Genomic DNA, 16,949 nt, shown 5'->3' with positions numbered 1-16,949 from the left:
TATATATATATATATATATATATAATTTCATAGAGGAAGAAGCGGAGGCATAAGGAGATTTCTTAACTTGCCCAAAGTTACAGAGCTTGTGGGTGGCAGGGCCAGGATTCAAATAGAGAAGTCTGGTTTCTAGAATTGTATGTAACAACTAGAAGCCCGATGAACAAAATTCATGTGAGGAGCTCAGCCCTCGCAGCCCCGGCTTCGTCTGGAAGGTTGTCCGGAAGATCATTCGGCAGTCCTGTCTAATTAGCATATTATGCTTTTATTATTATAGACTAGAGGCCCGGTGCACGAAATTTGTGCACGGGGGGGGGGGGGGGGGGGCAGGTGTCCTTCAGCCCAGCCTGCATCCTCTCCAATCTGGGACATCCCTCTCACAATCCAGGTCTGCTGGCTCCCAACCTCTTGCCCGCCTGCCTGCCTGATTGCCCCTAACTGCTTCTGCCTCCCAGCCTGATCACCCCCTAACCACTCCCCTGCCAGCCTGATCGATGCCTAACTGCTCCCCTGCCAGCCCAATTGCCCCTAACTGCCCTCCCCTGCAGGCCCAGTTGACCCTAACTGCCCTCTCCTGCCGGACTGGTCACCCCCAACTGCCCTCCCTACAGGCCTGGTCCCCCCCAACTGCCCTCTCTTGCAGGCCTGACCACCCCCAATTTCTCTCCCCTGATGGCCATCTTTGACCACATGGGGACAGCCATCTTGTGTGTTGGAGTGATGGTCAATTTGCATATTATCTCTTTATTATATAGGATAATAATGCACTCGGTGACCCTGGCTGGTGTTGCTCAGTGGTTAGAGAGTCAGCCCATGCACCCAAGGGTCGCAGGTTCGATTCCTGGTCAAGGACCTGTACTTGGGTTGCTAGTTCGATCCCTGGCCATGGTCAGGATATGTGGGTGTGTGCAGGAGGCAACCAATCCATGGTGTCTCTCACATCGATGTCTCTCTCTGTGGTGTCACATAATTACAATTTCTTCTGTGGATGAACCATTAGGTCTCTTAGCAAGTTTAATGCTTACAACACAGTATTGCTGTCTACAGATCTCCAGGACTTATTTAGCTACCAGTTGCAACTTTGTACCTTTAAAACAACATCTCCCTTTCCCTCCCTCCCGGCCCTTGGTAACCACCATTCTACTCTGTTTCTGTGAGTTTGCTATTTTCTTCCTTCTTTCTTTCTTTCTTTCTCTTCTTTCTTTCTTTCTTTCTTTCTTTCTTTCTTTCTTTCTTTCTTTCTTTCTTGTTCTTTCTTTCCAGCCCCCAGAGTGGATGTGCATGTGCCTCTAGTAAAGAAATATATTTTAAATTAATTAATTAACTAATTAATTAATTAAAAAATTCAAAATCAGCCAAAACCGGTTTGGATCAGTGGATAGAGCGTCGGCCTGCGGACTCAAGGGTCCCAGGTTCGATTCCCGTCAAGGGCATGTACCTTGGTTTCGGGCACATCCCCGGTAGGGAGTGTGCAAGAGGCAGCTGATTGATGTTTCTCTCTCATCAATGTTTCTAACTCTCTATCCCTCTCGTTTTCTCTCTGTAAAAAAATCAATAAAGTATATTTAAAAAAATTAATTAAAAAAAAAAAACAATTCAAAATCAGGCCCTAGCCACTTTGGCTCAGTGGATAGATCATCAGCCTGCAGACCGAAGGGTCCCAGGTTCAATTCCAGTCAAGGGCACCTACCTTGGTTGCAGGCTCCTCCCTAGCCTGGACCCTGGTCAGGGCTCTTGCGGGAGGCAACCAATCGATGCGTTTCTCTCACATCGATGTTTCTTTCTCTCTTCCACTCTCCCTAAAAATCAATGGAAAAATATCCTCAGGTGAGGATTAAAAAAAATAATTCAAAATGAGAACAAAACCCCAGGTCCCTGCCCCTCTCAGGTCTTGCTGATGCCCAGGTAACGCTATTCCCGTAGGTGGCCCTTCCGGGGCCCAGCCCAAACCCTGGGGTGTTTCTGGGGGCTTCATGCCCGGACCCTTCCGGCTGATGCTTCCCACCTGACATGTTTGCTAACGGGACCTCCCGAAGTTCCACTCGGGTTTCTGGTCTGCCTTCTGCTGCTGCGCTCACTTTCAGAATCAGCGAACCGTCCTGTAAAACTACCCCCAAACCATAAATTCCTCTTTCTCCGCTTCCTTCCCCTTTCCTACCCCGAAGCCGAACGTTCTGTCTGCCTTGGCAGCTCTCGGGGTCTAGAAACAGATGTTCAGTTTGGGTGGTTTTTTTTTTTTTCCAGTGGGAAGTTTGGTCTGAAAACCCCTCGTCAGACATGGGAACCAAACCTTCACCGGCGTTTTTAAAAAATATATATTTTACTGATTTTTTTACAGAGAGGAAGGGAGAGGGACAGAGAGTTAGAAACATCAATGAGAGAGCAACATCGATTAGCTGCCTCCTGCACACCCCCCTACTGGGGATGTGCCCGCAACCAAGGTACATGCCCTTGACCAGAAGTGAACCTGGGACCCTTCAGTCCGCAGGCCGACGCTCTATCCACTGAGCCACACCGGTTAGGGCTTCACCATCATTTTTGCTCGCACTTCCCAGTTCATTTACTTAAACCTCTGCGGTCCCAGGCCACTCATCACTGCGCTGGAGGGCAGAGCTCCTGAACTGGTCTACCCACGCCGATTCTGTTTTCTTTAACAAGTACAACATGTATGTGTATTTTGTTCTATTCTTTTTTTAATTTTTAAATATATTTTTATTGATTTCAGAGAGGAAGGGAGAAGGAGAGATAGAAACATCAGTGATGAGAGAGACTCATTGATCCGCTGCCTCCTGCACGCCCCCCACTGGAGATCGAGCCCACAACCCAGGCATGTGTCCTTGACCAAAATCGAACCCGGGACCTTTCAGTCCGCAGGCCAACGCTCTATCCACTGAGCCCAGCCGGCTAGGGCTTATTCTATTCTTTTAAAAAAATATCTTTCTGTTGATTTCGGAGAGGAAGGGAGAGCGAGAGAGAGACAGAAACACCAATGATGAGAGAGAATCATGGATCGGCTGCCTCCTGCACGCCCCCTACTGGGGATCGAGCCCGCAACCCAGGCATGCGCCCTTGGCCGGAATCGAACCGTGACCTCCTACGTCATAGGCTGACACTCAACCACCGAGCCATGCCGGCCGGGCTATTTTATTCTATTCTTGCTAAATATAATAAAGCGACAATGTAGGTGAGAACATGGGGTCCCCCCAGGTTGAGATCCAGCTCCACATCTCACTTGACATGCAACACTAATCCAGTGAGTTTACCCTCTGAGCCTCGGTGTTCTCATCTGTGAAATGGGTCTCATACAGAAAACTCCTTCACAGAGTCACGGTGAGAAGTAAGTAAACCGTCCACATGGAGGACTCAGGATGGTGTCTGGCGTATGGCAAGCGCTCGGGACGTGTTAGCTGTGGTTTTTATTGCTTCCTCCAATTCTGACTCCGTGAAGTGGTCGTGCAGGTATATTTTAGACAAAAATCTGATTATACATTTTTGGGACACCCTGTATTTATTTCATTTAATGAGAAATACCCATATAAAGGAAGCTTTGGTAAAAAATCAACAACAACAAAAAAAACTCCAAGTCTCTCTTTTTTTGGAAAAATACACTGAGTGGCCAGATTATTATGATCTGTGAATGCATAATAATCTGGCCACTGAGTATATATATATATATATATATATATATATATATATATGGCCTCAGCTACTCATCTAGCTGAGGTTACACTGTCTGGCTGGTGTATTTTGAAGAACAGAATTTCCAAATCTCATTATAATCCAGTTGATCTATATTTTTCATTTATTTTGGAGAGGGAGGGAGAGAGAAAGATGTGAGATACATGAATGGGTTGCCTCCCATACCCGCCCAGACTGGGGATCGAACCCGAAACCTGGGTGTGTGTCCTGACTGGGGATTGAACCCATTACCTTCCAGGGCATACAACGATGCTGAGCCACACCGGCCAGGGCTTTATTTTTTATTGTTGACACTGTTACAGATGTCCCCCATTTCCCCTCCCTTTGCTCCCTCCACCCAGCCCCTGCCCCACCCCAGGACTCTTGTGTGTGTCTATGGGCTATGCATGTATGTATACAAGTTCTTTGGTTAATCTCTTCCCATCCCCCGACCGCCTCCCCCCTGGGATCCGTCCGTCTGTCCCATGCATCCATGCCTTGGACCTATTTTGTGCATCCGTTCATTTTATTCATTAGATTCCACATATGAGTGAGGTCATGTGATGCTCGTCTTCCTCTGATTGGCTTATTTCACTTGGCATGATGCTCTCCAGGTCCCTCCATGCTGTCTCACAGGGTAAGAGATCCTTCTTTTTTACTGCTGCATAGTATTCCATGGTGTAAATGCACCACAGCTTTTTCATCCACCCATCTGCTGGGGGGCACTTGGGCTGTTTCCAAATCTTAGCTATTGTGAATAATGCTGCTCTACCTTTTTATTGTTAATATCGATGCTGCTATTAGATCTACACTGAACGCATAATAATCTGGCCACTCAGTGTACATCCTATAGAATAAAAGGCTAATGGGCAAATTGTTCCCTCGACCAGGAGTTCGACAAGCAGGAAGGCCAGCCAACCACCCATGTCCCCACCTCTTGGCCAGGCTGGCTGGACCCCACCCATGCACGAATTCATGCACCGGGCCACAAATACACACACACACACACACACACACACACACACATACACAGAGTGGCCCGATTATTATGCATTCAGAGATCGTAATAATCGGGCCACTCAGTGTATTCCAGCAGAAATGCACATATATGCTATTATATGCTCATTGAGAAATATGTACTAAGACATTCAGCTTGGCCGGTGTATCTCAGTGGTTGAGCATCAACCCATGAACCAAGAGGTCCCTGGTTCTTTCTTGTGTAAATCCTGACCCGAGGACATTCTCCCATTGATTTTTAGGGAGAGCGGAAGAGAGCGGGAAAGACAGAGAACCATCGATGTGAGGGAAACACATCGATTGGTTGCCTCCTGCCTGCACGAGCCCCAACCAGGGCGGGGGAGGGAGGACCTGCAACAGAGGTACATGCCCTTGACCGGAATCGAACCCGGGACCCTTTGGTCTGCAAGCTCACGCTCTATCCACTGAGCCACACCGGCCAGGGAAGCGTGCCGGCTACCTGATTAATCAAAGTTCACAAAAGACTCAACCTCTGCGTATTGGCTTCGTGGCGGTAATGGGCCCATTGCCCGGTAACCAACTGAACCTGTGAGCTGTAATTTTTATTTTATTCCGCAAGAATAACACACTTCCTGTTTCATCGGTAAAGAAATAGTGTAGGCTGTAATAAGACCGTCTAGTTAAGGAAAGGAGGGGAGTTTAAAAAATTAAGCTTTTAAAAAATATTTTTAAATAGATTTCAGAGAGAGGAAGAGAGAGAGAAAGAGGGATAGACAGAAGCATCAATGATGAGAAAGAATCATTGATTGGCTGCCTCCTGCCCGTCAATCAAGCTTGCAACACCCACTGGGCAAAAAATAAATAAAAATTTAAGTGTTGCCCAGCCGGCGTGTCTCAGTGGTTGAACATTGACCTATGAACCAGGAGGTCACAGTTCAATTCCCGGTCAGGGCACCTGCCCGGGTTGCGGGCTCGATCCCCAGTGTGCAGGAGGCAGCCGATCCATGATTCTCTCTCAACATTGAAGTTTCTATCTCTCTCTCCCTCTCCCTTCCTCTCTGAAATCAATAAAAATCTATTTTTTTTTTTAAAATTAAGTGTTGCCCTAACCGGTTTGGCTCAGAGGATAGAGCGTCGGCCTGCAGACTGAAGGGACCCGGGTTCGATTCCGGTCAAGGGCATGTACCTTGGTTGCGGGCACATCCCCAGTGGGGGGTGTGCAGGAGGCAGCTGCTCGATGTTTCTCTCTCATCGATGTTTCTAACTCTCTATCCCTCTCCCGTCCGCTCTGTAAAAAATAAATAAAATGTATTTTAAAAAATTAAGTGTGGATAGGAGTTCATCACGTGATAAGACCACCCCGTGCCCCTGTGGGAGACGGGCTGGGACTGAGCTGCCCCCAGTGAGGCCCTGAAGAGGAGGGAGAGGAGGTGCCTCGCAGGGCCCAGGGCTCCCGTTCAGGAAGCGGGGCGCCTTGCTGGGCCCGACCCCGGGGAGGCTCAGGGACTCGCCCAGGATGCGGGGCGAAGCCGCTTCCTGAGGTGCGATTTCTGCTGAAGCCGCGGGCACACCACATCCTGCGCGCTTGTCCGCGGCGCTGGCTCCTGCCTTGGTTGGGGGCAGCCCAAGCGTTTTGCACCCCCCACGCCCAGCCGGGGTCTGTGTGTCTCCGGGAATCAGGGAGACGCAGGAAGGAGGGGGAGCTGCTGGAAAACCCTGCCCTGAGCACGGGGCCTTGCAGGTGGGAGCCCGTGGGAAGCGAGCCGCGCACCGCCCAGTGCAGGCGGCGCTGGAGCCTGGGCCTCAGACCCAGGCGGGTGCGCGGTGGTGAGGTCCTCCTTCCTGGTTCCATCGAGGCCGGGGACCCGGACGCAAGTGGGTGAGTCCACCCCCCCCCCCCCATCCCAGCCCCAGGGTGGTTGCTTTCCGGGCGGGGCGCTGGGCACTCAGGTTCTCCCAGCAGAAGGGTGCCGTGGGGAGGAGCGGCTCATCCGGATGACTGGGGGGAGGTGGGGTGGGTGGGGCTTTGCGTGTGCGTCTCCTGGAATCGCCAAGACACAGACCCCTGGGCCTTGTGGGACCAGACCCTGTCCTGGGAGCCCACCGCAGACACTGCCATTGGGGAACGCTCAGAAACAGGGTCTTTGCTCAGGGGTTGAGCGCCGACCCCATGAACCAGGAGGTCACAGTTGGATTCCCGGTCAAGGGCACCTGCCCGGGTTGCGGGCTCCATCCCCAGTGCGGGGCGTGCAGGAGGCAGCCGATCCCTGACTCCCTCTCATCATGGATCTCTCCCTCTCGCTTCCTCTCTGAAAGCAATAAAAGTCTATTTTACAAAAAGGAAGCAGGACTCCTCGAGCTCTGCGGAGCTGCTCTGTGCGTGAGGGCCAGACCCAGGGCTGCAGCAGGCAGGTGGGCCCGGGTCCACGGGCAGTGCCCGCCGGTCTGTCCATGGGGGGTCATGACCCCATCGCAGTGCCCGGAGGAGGGCCGCTCAGCGTGGGGCCCACGCCGGGGTGTTTCAATATGCCAAGCGTTCTGATGCAAACATCTCTCTTCTTAAAACTGAGATGCAATTGGCATAGAACGTTGTGTAAGTTTAAAGTGCGCAGTGTTAACTGGGTGCACTTCGATTGCAATAGAATTGCCATTGCAGGGCACGAACCCGTCCCCCACCCCTGGCCCCGCCCTTTCTCCCAGCGCCCAGGGGGACCCCAGGCGGCCCCACCCCCAGGCCCAGCTCCCAGTGTCTCTCCTGACCCTTCCATCCCTTTAGGAGTTTACATTTGCCCACGGGTCACCCTACCCTCTCCTCTTTCCGGAGCCACTGGGCGGGGGAGACGGGAAAATAATTCTTGTTAGCAGGATATGTTTTTTTTTTTTATTATTGATTGATTTCAGAGAGAGAGAGAGAGAGAGAGAGAGAGAGGGGGTGGGGGGAACATCAACTATGAGAGGGAATCATGGATCGGCTGCCTCCTGCATGCCCACACTGGGGATGGAGCCCGTAACCGGGGCATGTGCCCTGACTGGGAATCGAACCCTGACCTCCTGGTTCACAGGTTGATGCTCACCCACCGAGCCTCGCTGGCCGGGCTGGGAATGTGGCCTATCCTCACATATGTGGAGGGAGAGGGCAGGCTTCCCATTTTCAGTATGAGGACATGGCCGCGTGGAGTGGAGTAACGCCTTGCCCAAGCACAGAGGGTCCATTAGGGCGCTGGAACCCACGCTGGTCAGGTGGCTGTGCAAACCCACGCTCTGCCTCGTCCCGCAGATCAGAGGGAGGTCCCCGCTCAGGGGCTCATCCCCGGGTGAGCTCAGCCCCATCCATGGCAGCTGGGGGACGGGAGGGGGGGGGAATTAGAGGGGGGATGGTTGGGGAAGCCACGGCCCTCCCCTGTCTCCAGCGGGAAGCAGCGGAAAGGCCTGGAGGGAGATCTTCCCCTTTGGGCAGAGACGTTGATGTAGCAACGACGGGACGGCCTGACCCACACATCCTGTGCCCTGTGCCAGCGGCAGGCTCTGCCCTCCCACTCCTGACTCTGGGGCTGCGCAGGCTGCAGGCTGGCCATGAGCCCCCGGCCCTCCACCCTCCTGGGCCTCGGTGAGTCCTGGATGGAGGGACGGCATCCCAGGGACTGAGGGGGTGGGGGCTGGGGGAGGCGTCTCCATCCCTGCTCAGTCCTGACTCCAGCCCAGGAGACTCATGGTCCCTCCTGGGGGTCTGGCCCCTCAGCTCTGGCCCTGACCTAAGTGTGACCCTGGGAGGGTCAGTCTCAGAAGCAGGTGCCTGGGCGTGGGGACAGGGTCTGACTGAGGACCTGATTGGAAGAGGGGGTGGGGGTTTGTCTGGAAACTCAGAGCAGGAAGCAGGATTGTGCTGAGGAGGGAGCCTGGGAATTCTCGGGGCCGGGCCCGCTGCCTCCAGGAAGGCCCCCTGATTGCATTCGTTGGAGGACCCGGGTGCTGGGCGTTGTTCTCACCAGCCCTTCCCTTGCAGTGCTCTGTCTGGGCCAGATGATCCACACGCAGGAGGGTGAGTCCCCCTTTTCAAATGGGGTTTTTCACTCAAGTTTCATGTTCAGACCAAACATTGCTTTTCCTTAGAGTCCTCTCCGGTGTGTCTCCAGCTGGAATGAGCCTGAGCCTCTCTCCTTGTCTGGGTCTGTCTGTCCTCACGCCCTCATCCCCGCTGACCCTCTGGTCTCAGCTCAGGGCCTCCCCCTCTGCCTCTGAGAGGTCAGCGCTGCCCCCCTCACCCTGAGCCTCCCACACTCACCCTGAGCCTCCCACACTCACCCTGAGCCTCCCACACTCAACCTGAACCTCCCCCACTCAACCTGAGCCTCCCACACTCACCCTGTGCCTCCCACACTCACCCTGAGCCTCCCACACTCACCCTGAGCCTCCCACTCTCAGCCCTCCACGGGGGGTGTGAGGTGTGGAGATTTCCTCATGATGGAGCCTGAGATCCTGCTCTGCTTCCTCCCAGGGACCCTGCCCAGGCCCTCCCTCAGGGCCCACACTCAGCCCTGAGCCTCCCACACTCACCCTGAGCCTCCCACACTCACCGTGAGCCTCCCACACTCACCCTGAGCCTCCCACACTCAGCCCTGAGCCTCCCACACTCAACCCTGAGCCTCCCACACTCAGCCCTGCGCTCCCTCTGCCCTTCCGCCCAAGAAGGCAGGGGTCCTCCTGAGTTCCTCCTGTTTGTGGGGCCAATGGCACCAGGAGGCGTCTGCAAAGGGAGCAATGGGAGCTAAGCTGTGGCTGAAGGAATGAGGGAAGCAGCGACCGAGGGAATGAGTGCTGGGGCTCGGCCAGCTCTGTCTCTCTCAGGGACTGGGTAACTGGGATGCCTTCTTCCTGTTTCAGGGCCAGAGCCCTCTCCTCCCCTCCCAGCCCAGTTTACACACTTGGGGTTTCAGGAGCCTCCATCACAAGGCAGTGGACATGGGCTGAGAGGGAGGTGGGAAATGCAGAGGGAACCTCAGTGAGTGCTGCTCAGAGGACGTGCCTTGGAATCTGGGGTCCTGTGTGCAGGTCTGGGCTAGAGCTGCACCCCCAAACCCACTAGACTTCCCATGGAGCCCTGCAGCCCCATTGGTCCCCACAATCTCCCCAGCTGCCTGCAGACCCCGCCCAGCTAGAGGAGTGAAGTGGGCTAATTTGGGTGACTTGCCAGGAGGGCTTTGCATTTGAATCTCCTGGAATCACCAGAAACAGATCCCAGGGCATTGTGGGATCAGACTTAGTCCTTAGAGCCCATTGCAGACGCTCCCATTTGGCCGAGCCAAGCTGTGGACACTCAGAACCACCCTCTCAGACTACTGCCTCCCTCTCACCACAAGTGACCTGCTCATCCTCACCTTCTGCCTCCCTTCAACCCTGCATGTCTCTCTGGAGAGTGGCCCGGGGGAGGGAGATGTGCCTGGGGCCCCAGGCTGCTGTGACACCTCCTGTGTCCCCCTGAGAAAAGCCCATGATGTCACCACGACTCGGGTCCTCCTGTCATGTGGGGCAGTCACTGTAGGAATGAGAACTCAGTCACTTTAGAGGGGAGAGAGGGTGGTTTTAAAGGGAAGTGATGGTGCAAATGGTCTAGAATTGGACTGTGTTGAGGGTTGCAGAACTCTGCATTTTTGTTATAAAACATTGAGGTGCACGCTCGTCTGGGTCTGTCTGTCCTCACGCCCTCTGGCTCAGTTCCCTTCAGAACCCAGCCTTTCTGTCACTTCCACAAACTCCTTGTTCCCCTGGACTTCGGCCTCCTCCCAGGCTGAGGGCTCCTGTGCTCGGCTTGGCTCATCCCCGCTGACCCTCTGGTCTCAGCTCAGGGCCTCCCCCTCTGCCTCTGAGAGGTCAGCGCTGCCCCCCTCACCCTGAGCCTCCCACACTCACCCTGAGCCTCCCACACTCACCCTGAGCCCCCACACTCACCGTGAGCCTCCCACACTCAGCCGTGAGCCTCCCACACTCACAGCCCTGAGCCTCCCACACTCACCCTGTGCCTCCCACACTCACCCTGTGCCTCCCACACTCACCCTGAGCCTCCCACACTCACCCTGAGCCTCCCACTCTCAGCCCTCCACGGGGGGTGTGAGGTTGGAGATTTCCTCATGATGGAGCCTGAGATCCTGCTCTGCTTCCTCCCAGGGGCCCTGCCCAAGCCCTCCCTCAGGGCCCAGCCAGGCCCGGTGATCCCCCGGGGACAGCCTGTGACCTTCGTGTGCCGGGGCCCAGCTGGGGCTGAGTTATTCCGCCTGGAGAAGGAAGGAAGCCAAGTAGGCTCTGATCAGAACAGTGAGCCTCAAGATGGTTCTCAGGGCACAGAGGCCAGATTCCACATCCCCGCGGTGAGTGAGGACTCTGCTGGGCGTTACCGCTGCCTCTATGCACATGTGTATGGCTATTCTGAGCGCAGTGAGCCCGTGCAGCTACAGGTGACGGAGGATGATGTCTCCACTCGGCCCTCAGGTGGGTCCCAGGGCCCTGCACCCTGTCCCAGCCGCGTCTCTGTCCTCGGGCTCCCTGCCCTCCTGCTCACCCCCAGCCCTGGGGCTCCCCTCCCTCTGCACACAGGACCCTCGGCCTTCACCCCTGGCTCAGGGCCCTGAGTCTGGTCCCATCTGGACACCATGGTGGCCTGGACCCTGAGCCCCGCCTCAGTGGGGACACAGAGCTGTCCCTGCTGGGCTGGGTGGGGCCTGAGCTTCCAGCCACCAGGTGGGGACAGACCCCTTCAAGGGGTCCCGAGTCCTTCCTCTCAGGATGGGGGTGCCTTGCCCTTTCCCCTGGCCAGGTTCTGTGGGCCCAGGCAATGTGACCCCTGGGGTCCACCCTCCGTGGGCAAGTGGCATGGTCCCGGGTGGGGGGCATGATCAGGTGAGACGGTGCTCTGAGGTGTTTGGGGAATGAAGCTGTCCTCCCCTGTGTGTTGTCTGCCCCTGAGACCTCCTGGACTCAGGGTCCATCAGGGACCCCCCCCCCCCCCCGCATGTCCTGAGCCTCAGGGGAGCTGCTCCCTGCTGATGCTGTGAGGCCACGAGGTGCTGGGGTTGGAGGTGAGAGGAGTGAACCCCCAGCAGAGTGGAGCAGGCTCCCCTCATCTCCTGCCCCCCATGGCTCAGCCGCCATCTGGGATTGAGTGAGGGACAGACGTGGCCTGTGGGTGGACACTCATGGTGGAGGGGGGCCAGGTTCAGTGGGTTGAACCCAGGCAGCCCCCACAGAACATCAGCCCTTCCCCTGCCCTGTTCACAGGAGGCCCCCAAGTTCTCAGCTCCACCCCCAGCTCCACCCCCATCACACACACAACGACCCTCTCCTCAGCTGGTGAGTAGAGACCTCAGCTTGGAGGGTTTTAGGGGTGGGGGGGCTCTGTGCTGGGGCTCAGGCTCCATCCTCCCAACTCTAATGAGGAGAATTAATTAGAATGAACAATACAAATGCATAGCCTATATAGTAAAAGTCCAATATGCAAATCAACCGAAAACAGAATGATCAGTTAATATGATGGGCACTGACCATCAGGGGGCAGACGCTCAACACAGGAGCCGCCCCTGGTGGTCAGTGCGCTCCCACAGGGGAGCACTGCTCAGCCAGAAGCCGGGCTCATGGCTGGCGAGCGCAGCGGTGGTCGCAGGAGCCTCTCCCACCTCCATGGCAGTCGGACATCCCCCGAGGGCTCCCAGACTGGGAAATCACGCAGGCCCGGTTGAGGGACCCCCCTCCTCGCCCCGAGTGCATGAATTTCGTGCACTAGGCCTCTAGTATGTCTATATGTGCAAATATAAATATGTAATTTACAAGGTAAAGTTTCACATCTATAATTTATGTTAGTGTAGATAGTTCATTACACCTAAATATAGAAGTAATATGATTAATATAATAAGCACATTACAAATGAATATACAGTACATTATGATAAATTATATCATGTATTACTACAATCAATATATGCAAATGTGAACATATATATGCACTATATATTATACAATAACATGTATAACTGATATCTTATATGTCTTATATACCTTATACAGTATAAGTTCTTTTAAATTTATATTTATAAATATTTATGTAGTTCAATTTACACATGTATAAGTGAAATCACATAATTTTAAATATATATTTACACCCACTATACTTAGATTATAATTTCATAATTTTGTTATAAATAGGTCATGTAACACGTAGTACATGCATGATGCACTTATGGCGTATACATCTAAGTGTAAATTGTGCTAAATGTCTTAAAGGGAAGGACAGGCAGTGGCCTGTGGAACAGTGGGCGGGTCCTGGGTCCTGGGTCCTGGGCTGTCCCAGGTGTCCGGGAGGGAGGACCAGGCAGGGGAAGTCTCCTGCTTTCTGAAGGGATGTGAGGACGCGGGGGTGCTGCTCCAGAGAGGAAACAGGGGGACTCCCACCCTGTGCGTGGATGAGCCCTGGGACCTCAGTCTGATCGCCTGGGAAATGGGCGGCGCTGTGCGCATGTGCAGAGCAGCTGACTGGTAAAGGCGGGATGGACGCGCAGCGCATGCGCCAAGCCCACACCAGGGCCGGTGCTCCATCCACTCGCCCGCTAACTGCAGGGCTTCAGGCAGCAGGAGGACCTCAGGGCTTGGCTTCCTCACTCCCAGAGGGGCCGCCCACCCCCAGCAGAGGCTGGTGTGAGAAAGAAGGAGGAAATCAGGGATGGGGATTCCCCCCCCTGGGGGTGGGCCCAGGAGGAGGTCAGCACTTCCTGTTCTTAGTGGGTGTGGTCTATCTGCATCCAGTGAGGGCACCCTTCGCCAGGTGTGGCCACTAAGCCCTGGAAATGTGGCTAGTGCAGCTGAGGGTCTGGCTTTTTTCTAAAAAATATATCTTTATTGAGTTCAGAGAGGAAGGAAGAGGGAGAGAGAGAGAGAGAAACATACATGATGAGAGAGCATCATTGATCGGCTGCATCCTGCATGCCCCACATTGGGGATTGAGCCCACAACCTGGGCATGTGCCCTGACTGGGATTCGAACCTGTGACCTCCGGGTTCATAGGTCGACACCCACTGAGCCACACGGGCCGGGCTGAGAATCTGGATTTTAAATTTATTTCAATTAAATGCCAGTGAATACAGTGACACGTGGGTACTAATTTGGACAGGACAGATGCAGGGCATTTCCATCCCCTCAGAAAGTCCCACAGGCAGAACAGTCGAGGAGGGAGCAGGTGAGGGCCCTGGAGTAGGGAGACCCCCCTGGGGGGACCTGGAGGCTCAGAGCCTCCTCTGTCCAGCTCGGGCCTTAGACGCACGTCCTCCTGGTTCTTCACTTCTAGGAGACACACGGAACGAGTCACAGGACAGTGGCAGTAGTGGTGAGTGATGGGGACAGAGGGCCTGGACCTGGAGCGTGCCTCGTGGGGAAGGGAAAGAATGGGCTTGGGCGTCGGTCACACCTCAGCTCTGTCGACATCCTGGGGACAGAGGACCTCAGCACTCGGGACCCGGGTTTAGTAAAATGGGGATGCTGGGTCCCTGCCGGGGTTCTTGTTCCAGCATTAAGAAGGGTTCAGCAATCTGGAGAAAGACTGTGTGTAGATTAAGTAGGAGTCCAGAGACGAACGGTCATTTTGAAAGGCATTGGGGATCAGAGGAGCCGGGCTGAAGAAACGACATTCTTCTTGTCTCAGGACCCCTAGCTTTTTATTAACACAAATTGTCCTAAGGCACGGTGGAGATATTGTCAGATTGCGGAATAGCCTACGGCTGTTCAGGTGTTTGGCCAGTAGGAGGCAATGACATGTAGACTGCGAAGCCCTGAGCTGTCTGGCAGCAAACTATCATGCTAATCAGGTTTGGAGGAAATGCCTTTAGCCATTCCCAACAGATGATAACATATGTGACTCAGCCCTTGTTGAGTCCCCCAAGTTCCATCAACCTTTGGATGAAACTCTTGCAATTATGACATGCTGGAATTGGCTTCCGGCAGATCCCATGCCACAGGACTACCAGGCATGTGGGAGATGAGATACATCAGTGTGAACATGACAGGCCCCCAGTACATGCATGGTATGCAGTTGGTGCTCCATACATGCATCCTGCGGAGACTGTGGTTCGATCTTCCCTGCTCTCCCAGGCCTGTCGAGAGAACACCTTTACATCCTTGTTGGGACCTCCGTGGCCTTTCTCCTCTGTCTCCTCCTGCTGGTCCTCCTCTTAGTCCACCGTCAGCATCAGAGAAAACACAGTAGGTCTCAGGGTCAGGGTGGGGTGACCTGGGAAGGCTGAGTGGGGTGCTGGGGAGATGGCCTCCCTCCTAATTCACACCCTGATTGTCCTCAGAGTCCCTCCAGAGCAAAGGCGAGGAGCAGAGGCCCCAGGAGAGGTGAGGACCCCCCAAGAATGACCCACGGACCCACCTCCCAGGTCTCTGCCTCCAGGCCCCCCGCCTTCCCCCCGCCCCCGGGGTGCTCACTTGTTCTTTCTCCTCAGGCTCAGCCCGGCTGCTGACATCACAGGGAGCAGACCAGGTAGGGGACAAGGGAGGGAACTGCTTGGGGAAAGGGGACTGGCATTGAGCCCATTGAGGAAGCAATGGGGAGGGGGCAAGATGACTGGATGTTGTAGCTGGAGGTTGAGACCTAAACCCGTGAGGTTTCAGGCAAATTTGCCTCCAAAGGTTCACCCCAAAGAACTGACCACTGTTCTCCACCCCCCCCCCCCCCCCAGATGAGGCCACAGTCTGTGCACTTCCTGAGAAAAAGAGGGAGCTGCAGAGCCCAGTAAGTCCTTGGATTAGTCCCTAATTTCTGTTTAACAACGTCGTACCCCAACTTTTTTTTTAATCCTCACCTGAGGATATATTTTCATTGATATTTCAAAGAGAGTGGAGGGGAGGGAGAGAGAGAGAGAGAAACATCGATGTGACAGAGACACATCGACTGGTTATCTCCCACATGCACCTCGACCAGCGCAGGGGATGTAATCTGCGACCCTTCTGTCTGCAGCCAATGCTCTAACCACTGAGACACACCAGCCAGGGCCAAGGTGCCCTGACTTGAACAGCTTCACATATGTATCTCAGTTTCTTGGGTCGGAATTTGGAAGCAGATTGAATCTGCTGGGTGGTTCTGGCTCTCGGACTCTCACAAAGCTGCTGTCCTGATGATGGCTGCATTCATCTGAAGGCTTGACTGGGGCTGCAGGTCCACATGCAAGATGGCACCCTCCTAGGCTGAGGGCGGGAGGCCTCCGTTCCTCCACACGTAGGCTTCACTGTGGCAGCCGCCTCCCTCAGAGGGCGGGGCCGCAGGGAGAAAGGGCAGAAGCCCCATGTGTCTTGAGGCCTCTCCATGCAGGTGGCATGTCCTCCCGTCTGTCACATTCTACGGGTCACACAGCCCAACTCTGACTCTATGGGGACGGGAACTCCACAATGGAGATTCGGGAGGTGGGACCACAGGGCCAGGTGGAAGCTGGCCACCATAGTCTGTCCTTCCCACAGCCCCTCTCCTCAGCCCCCTTCCCCCCCCACACACTAACCCACCCTGGCTCTCTCCCTCAGAGCCCTGCTGCGGGAGACGCCCAGGAGGTGACATACGCCCAGCTGGACCAGCGGGCCCTCACCCTCAGAGCAGCCCACGCTGTGTCCCCACCGCCCGCGGCGCCCTCAGCTGCTGCCAGCACATACGCAGAACTCCCCAGACGCTGACTCGGGACACCTGGCCTCTGCACCTACAGACACACGTCACTCTTTCTTTTTTTTTTTTCTAATTTAAATTCTTTATTGTTAAAAGTATTACATAAGTCTCCTTTCCCCCCATTGACCTCTCCCGGGCCGCCCCCCCCCCCCAACACAAGTCCCTCTTGCAAAGGCCTGAGGCACCACTCAGAGGGCTTCCCTGTGGAATCACCCCACCGACAGCCATCTGTTCATTTCTCCTGGAGGCGAGAGCTGGAGTCTGGGGACCCCTACTCAACACCTCGGAGGTCCGTTAACCAGGTGTTCCCTCCTAGGTCCACCAGCTCCTTGGAGCACCCATATAACACTTGTTTCCAGAGACCCAGCTACTGTTGTCCAGCAGTTTCTAGCGACCCAATTACAGTTGTCCAGCAGTTTCTAACAACCCAATTACAGTTGTCCAGTAGTTTCTAGCGACCCAATTACAGCTGTCCAGCAGTTTCTAGCAACCCAATTACAGTTGTCCAGCAGTTTCTAGCAACCCAATTACAGTTGTCCAGCAGTTTCTAGCGACCCAATTACAGCTGTCCAGCAGTTTCTAACAACCCAATTACAGTTGTCCAG

General features: G+C 54.5%; 1 protein-coding gene across 1 annotated transcript; it reads left to right on the top strand.

Annotated features, from left to right (window-relative positions):
* The first annotated feature begins 8,129 nt into the window (after positions 1–8,129).
* On the top strand, positions 8,130–16,393 carry LAIR1 (leukocyte associated immunoglobulin like receptor 1). The gene is made up of 8 exons (XM_054710374.1): positions 8,130–8,263; positions 8,660–8,695; positions 10,819–11,139; positions 14,781–14,891; positions 14,987–15,029; positions 15,137–15,174; positions 15,374–15,426; positions 16,209–16,393. Exons 1-8 carry the CDS (start codon positions 8,230–8,232, stop codon positions 16,353–16,355), a joined length of 783 nt encoding a protein of 260 aa, XP_054566349.1. The 5' UTR covers positions 8,130–8,229; the 3' UTR covers positions 16,356–16,393.
* Positions 16,394–16,949: the final 556 nt, after the last annotated feature.

The sequence above is a fragment of the Eptesicus fuscus genome, chromosome 21 (genome assembly GCF_027574615.1).
Source record: "Eptesicus fuscus isolate TK198812 chromosome 21, DD_ASM_mEF_20220401, whole genome shotgun sequence".
Lineage (NCBI taxonomy): Eukaryota > Metazoa > Chordata > Mammalia > Chiroptera > Vespertilionidae > Eptesicus > Eptesicus fuscus.
The sequence above is the reverse complement of the archived record's forward strand: the minus strand, read 5'-3'. Positions and strand labels throughout refer to the sequence as shown.

Coding starts and splice junctions, on each gene's coding strand:
- LAIR1 (XM_054710374.1), top strand. CDS start 8,230: ATGAGCCCCCGGCCCTCCACCCTCCTGGGCCTCG. Junction 15,175..15,373: donor CATCACAGGGAGCAGACCAG/GTAGGGGACAAG, acceptor CCCCCCCCCCAG/ATGAGGCCACAGTCTGTGCA. Junction 15,427..16,208: donor AGAGGGAGCTGCAGAGCCCA/GTAAGTCCTTGG, acceptor TCTCTCCCTCAG/AGCCCTGCTGCGGGAGACGC.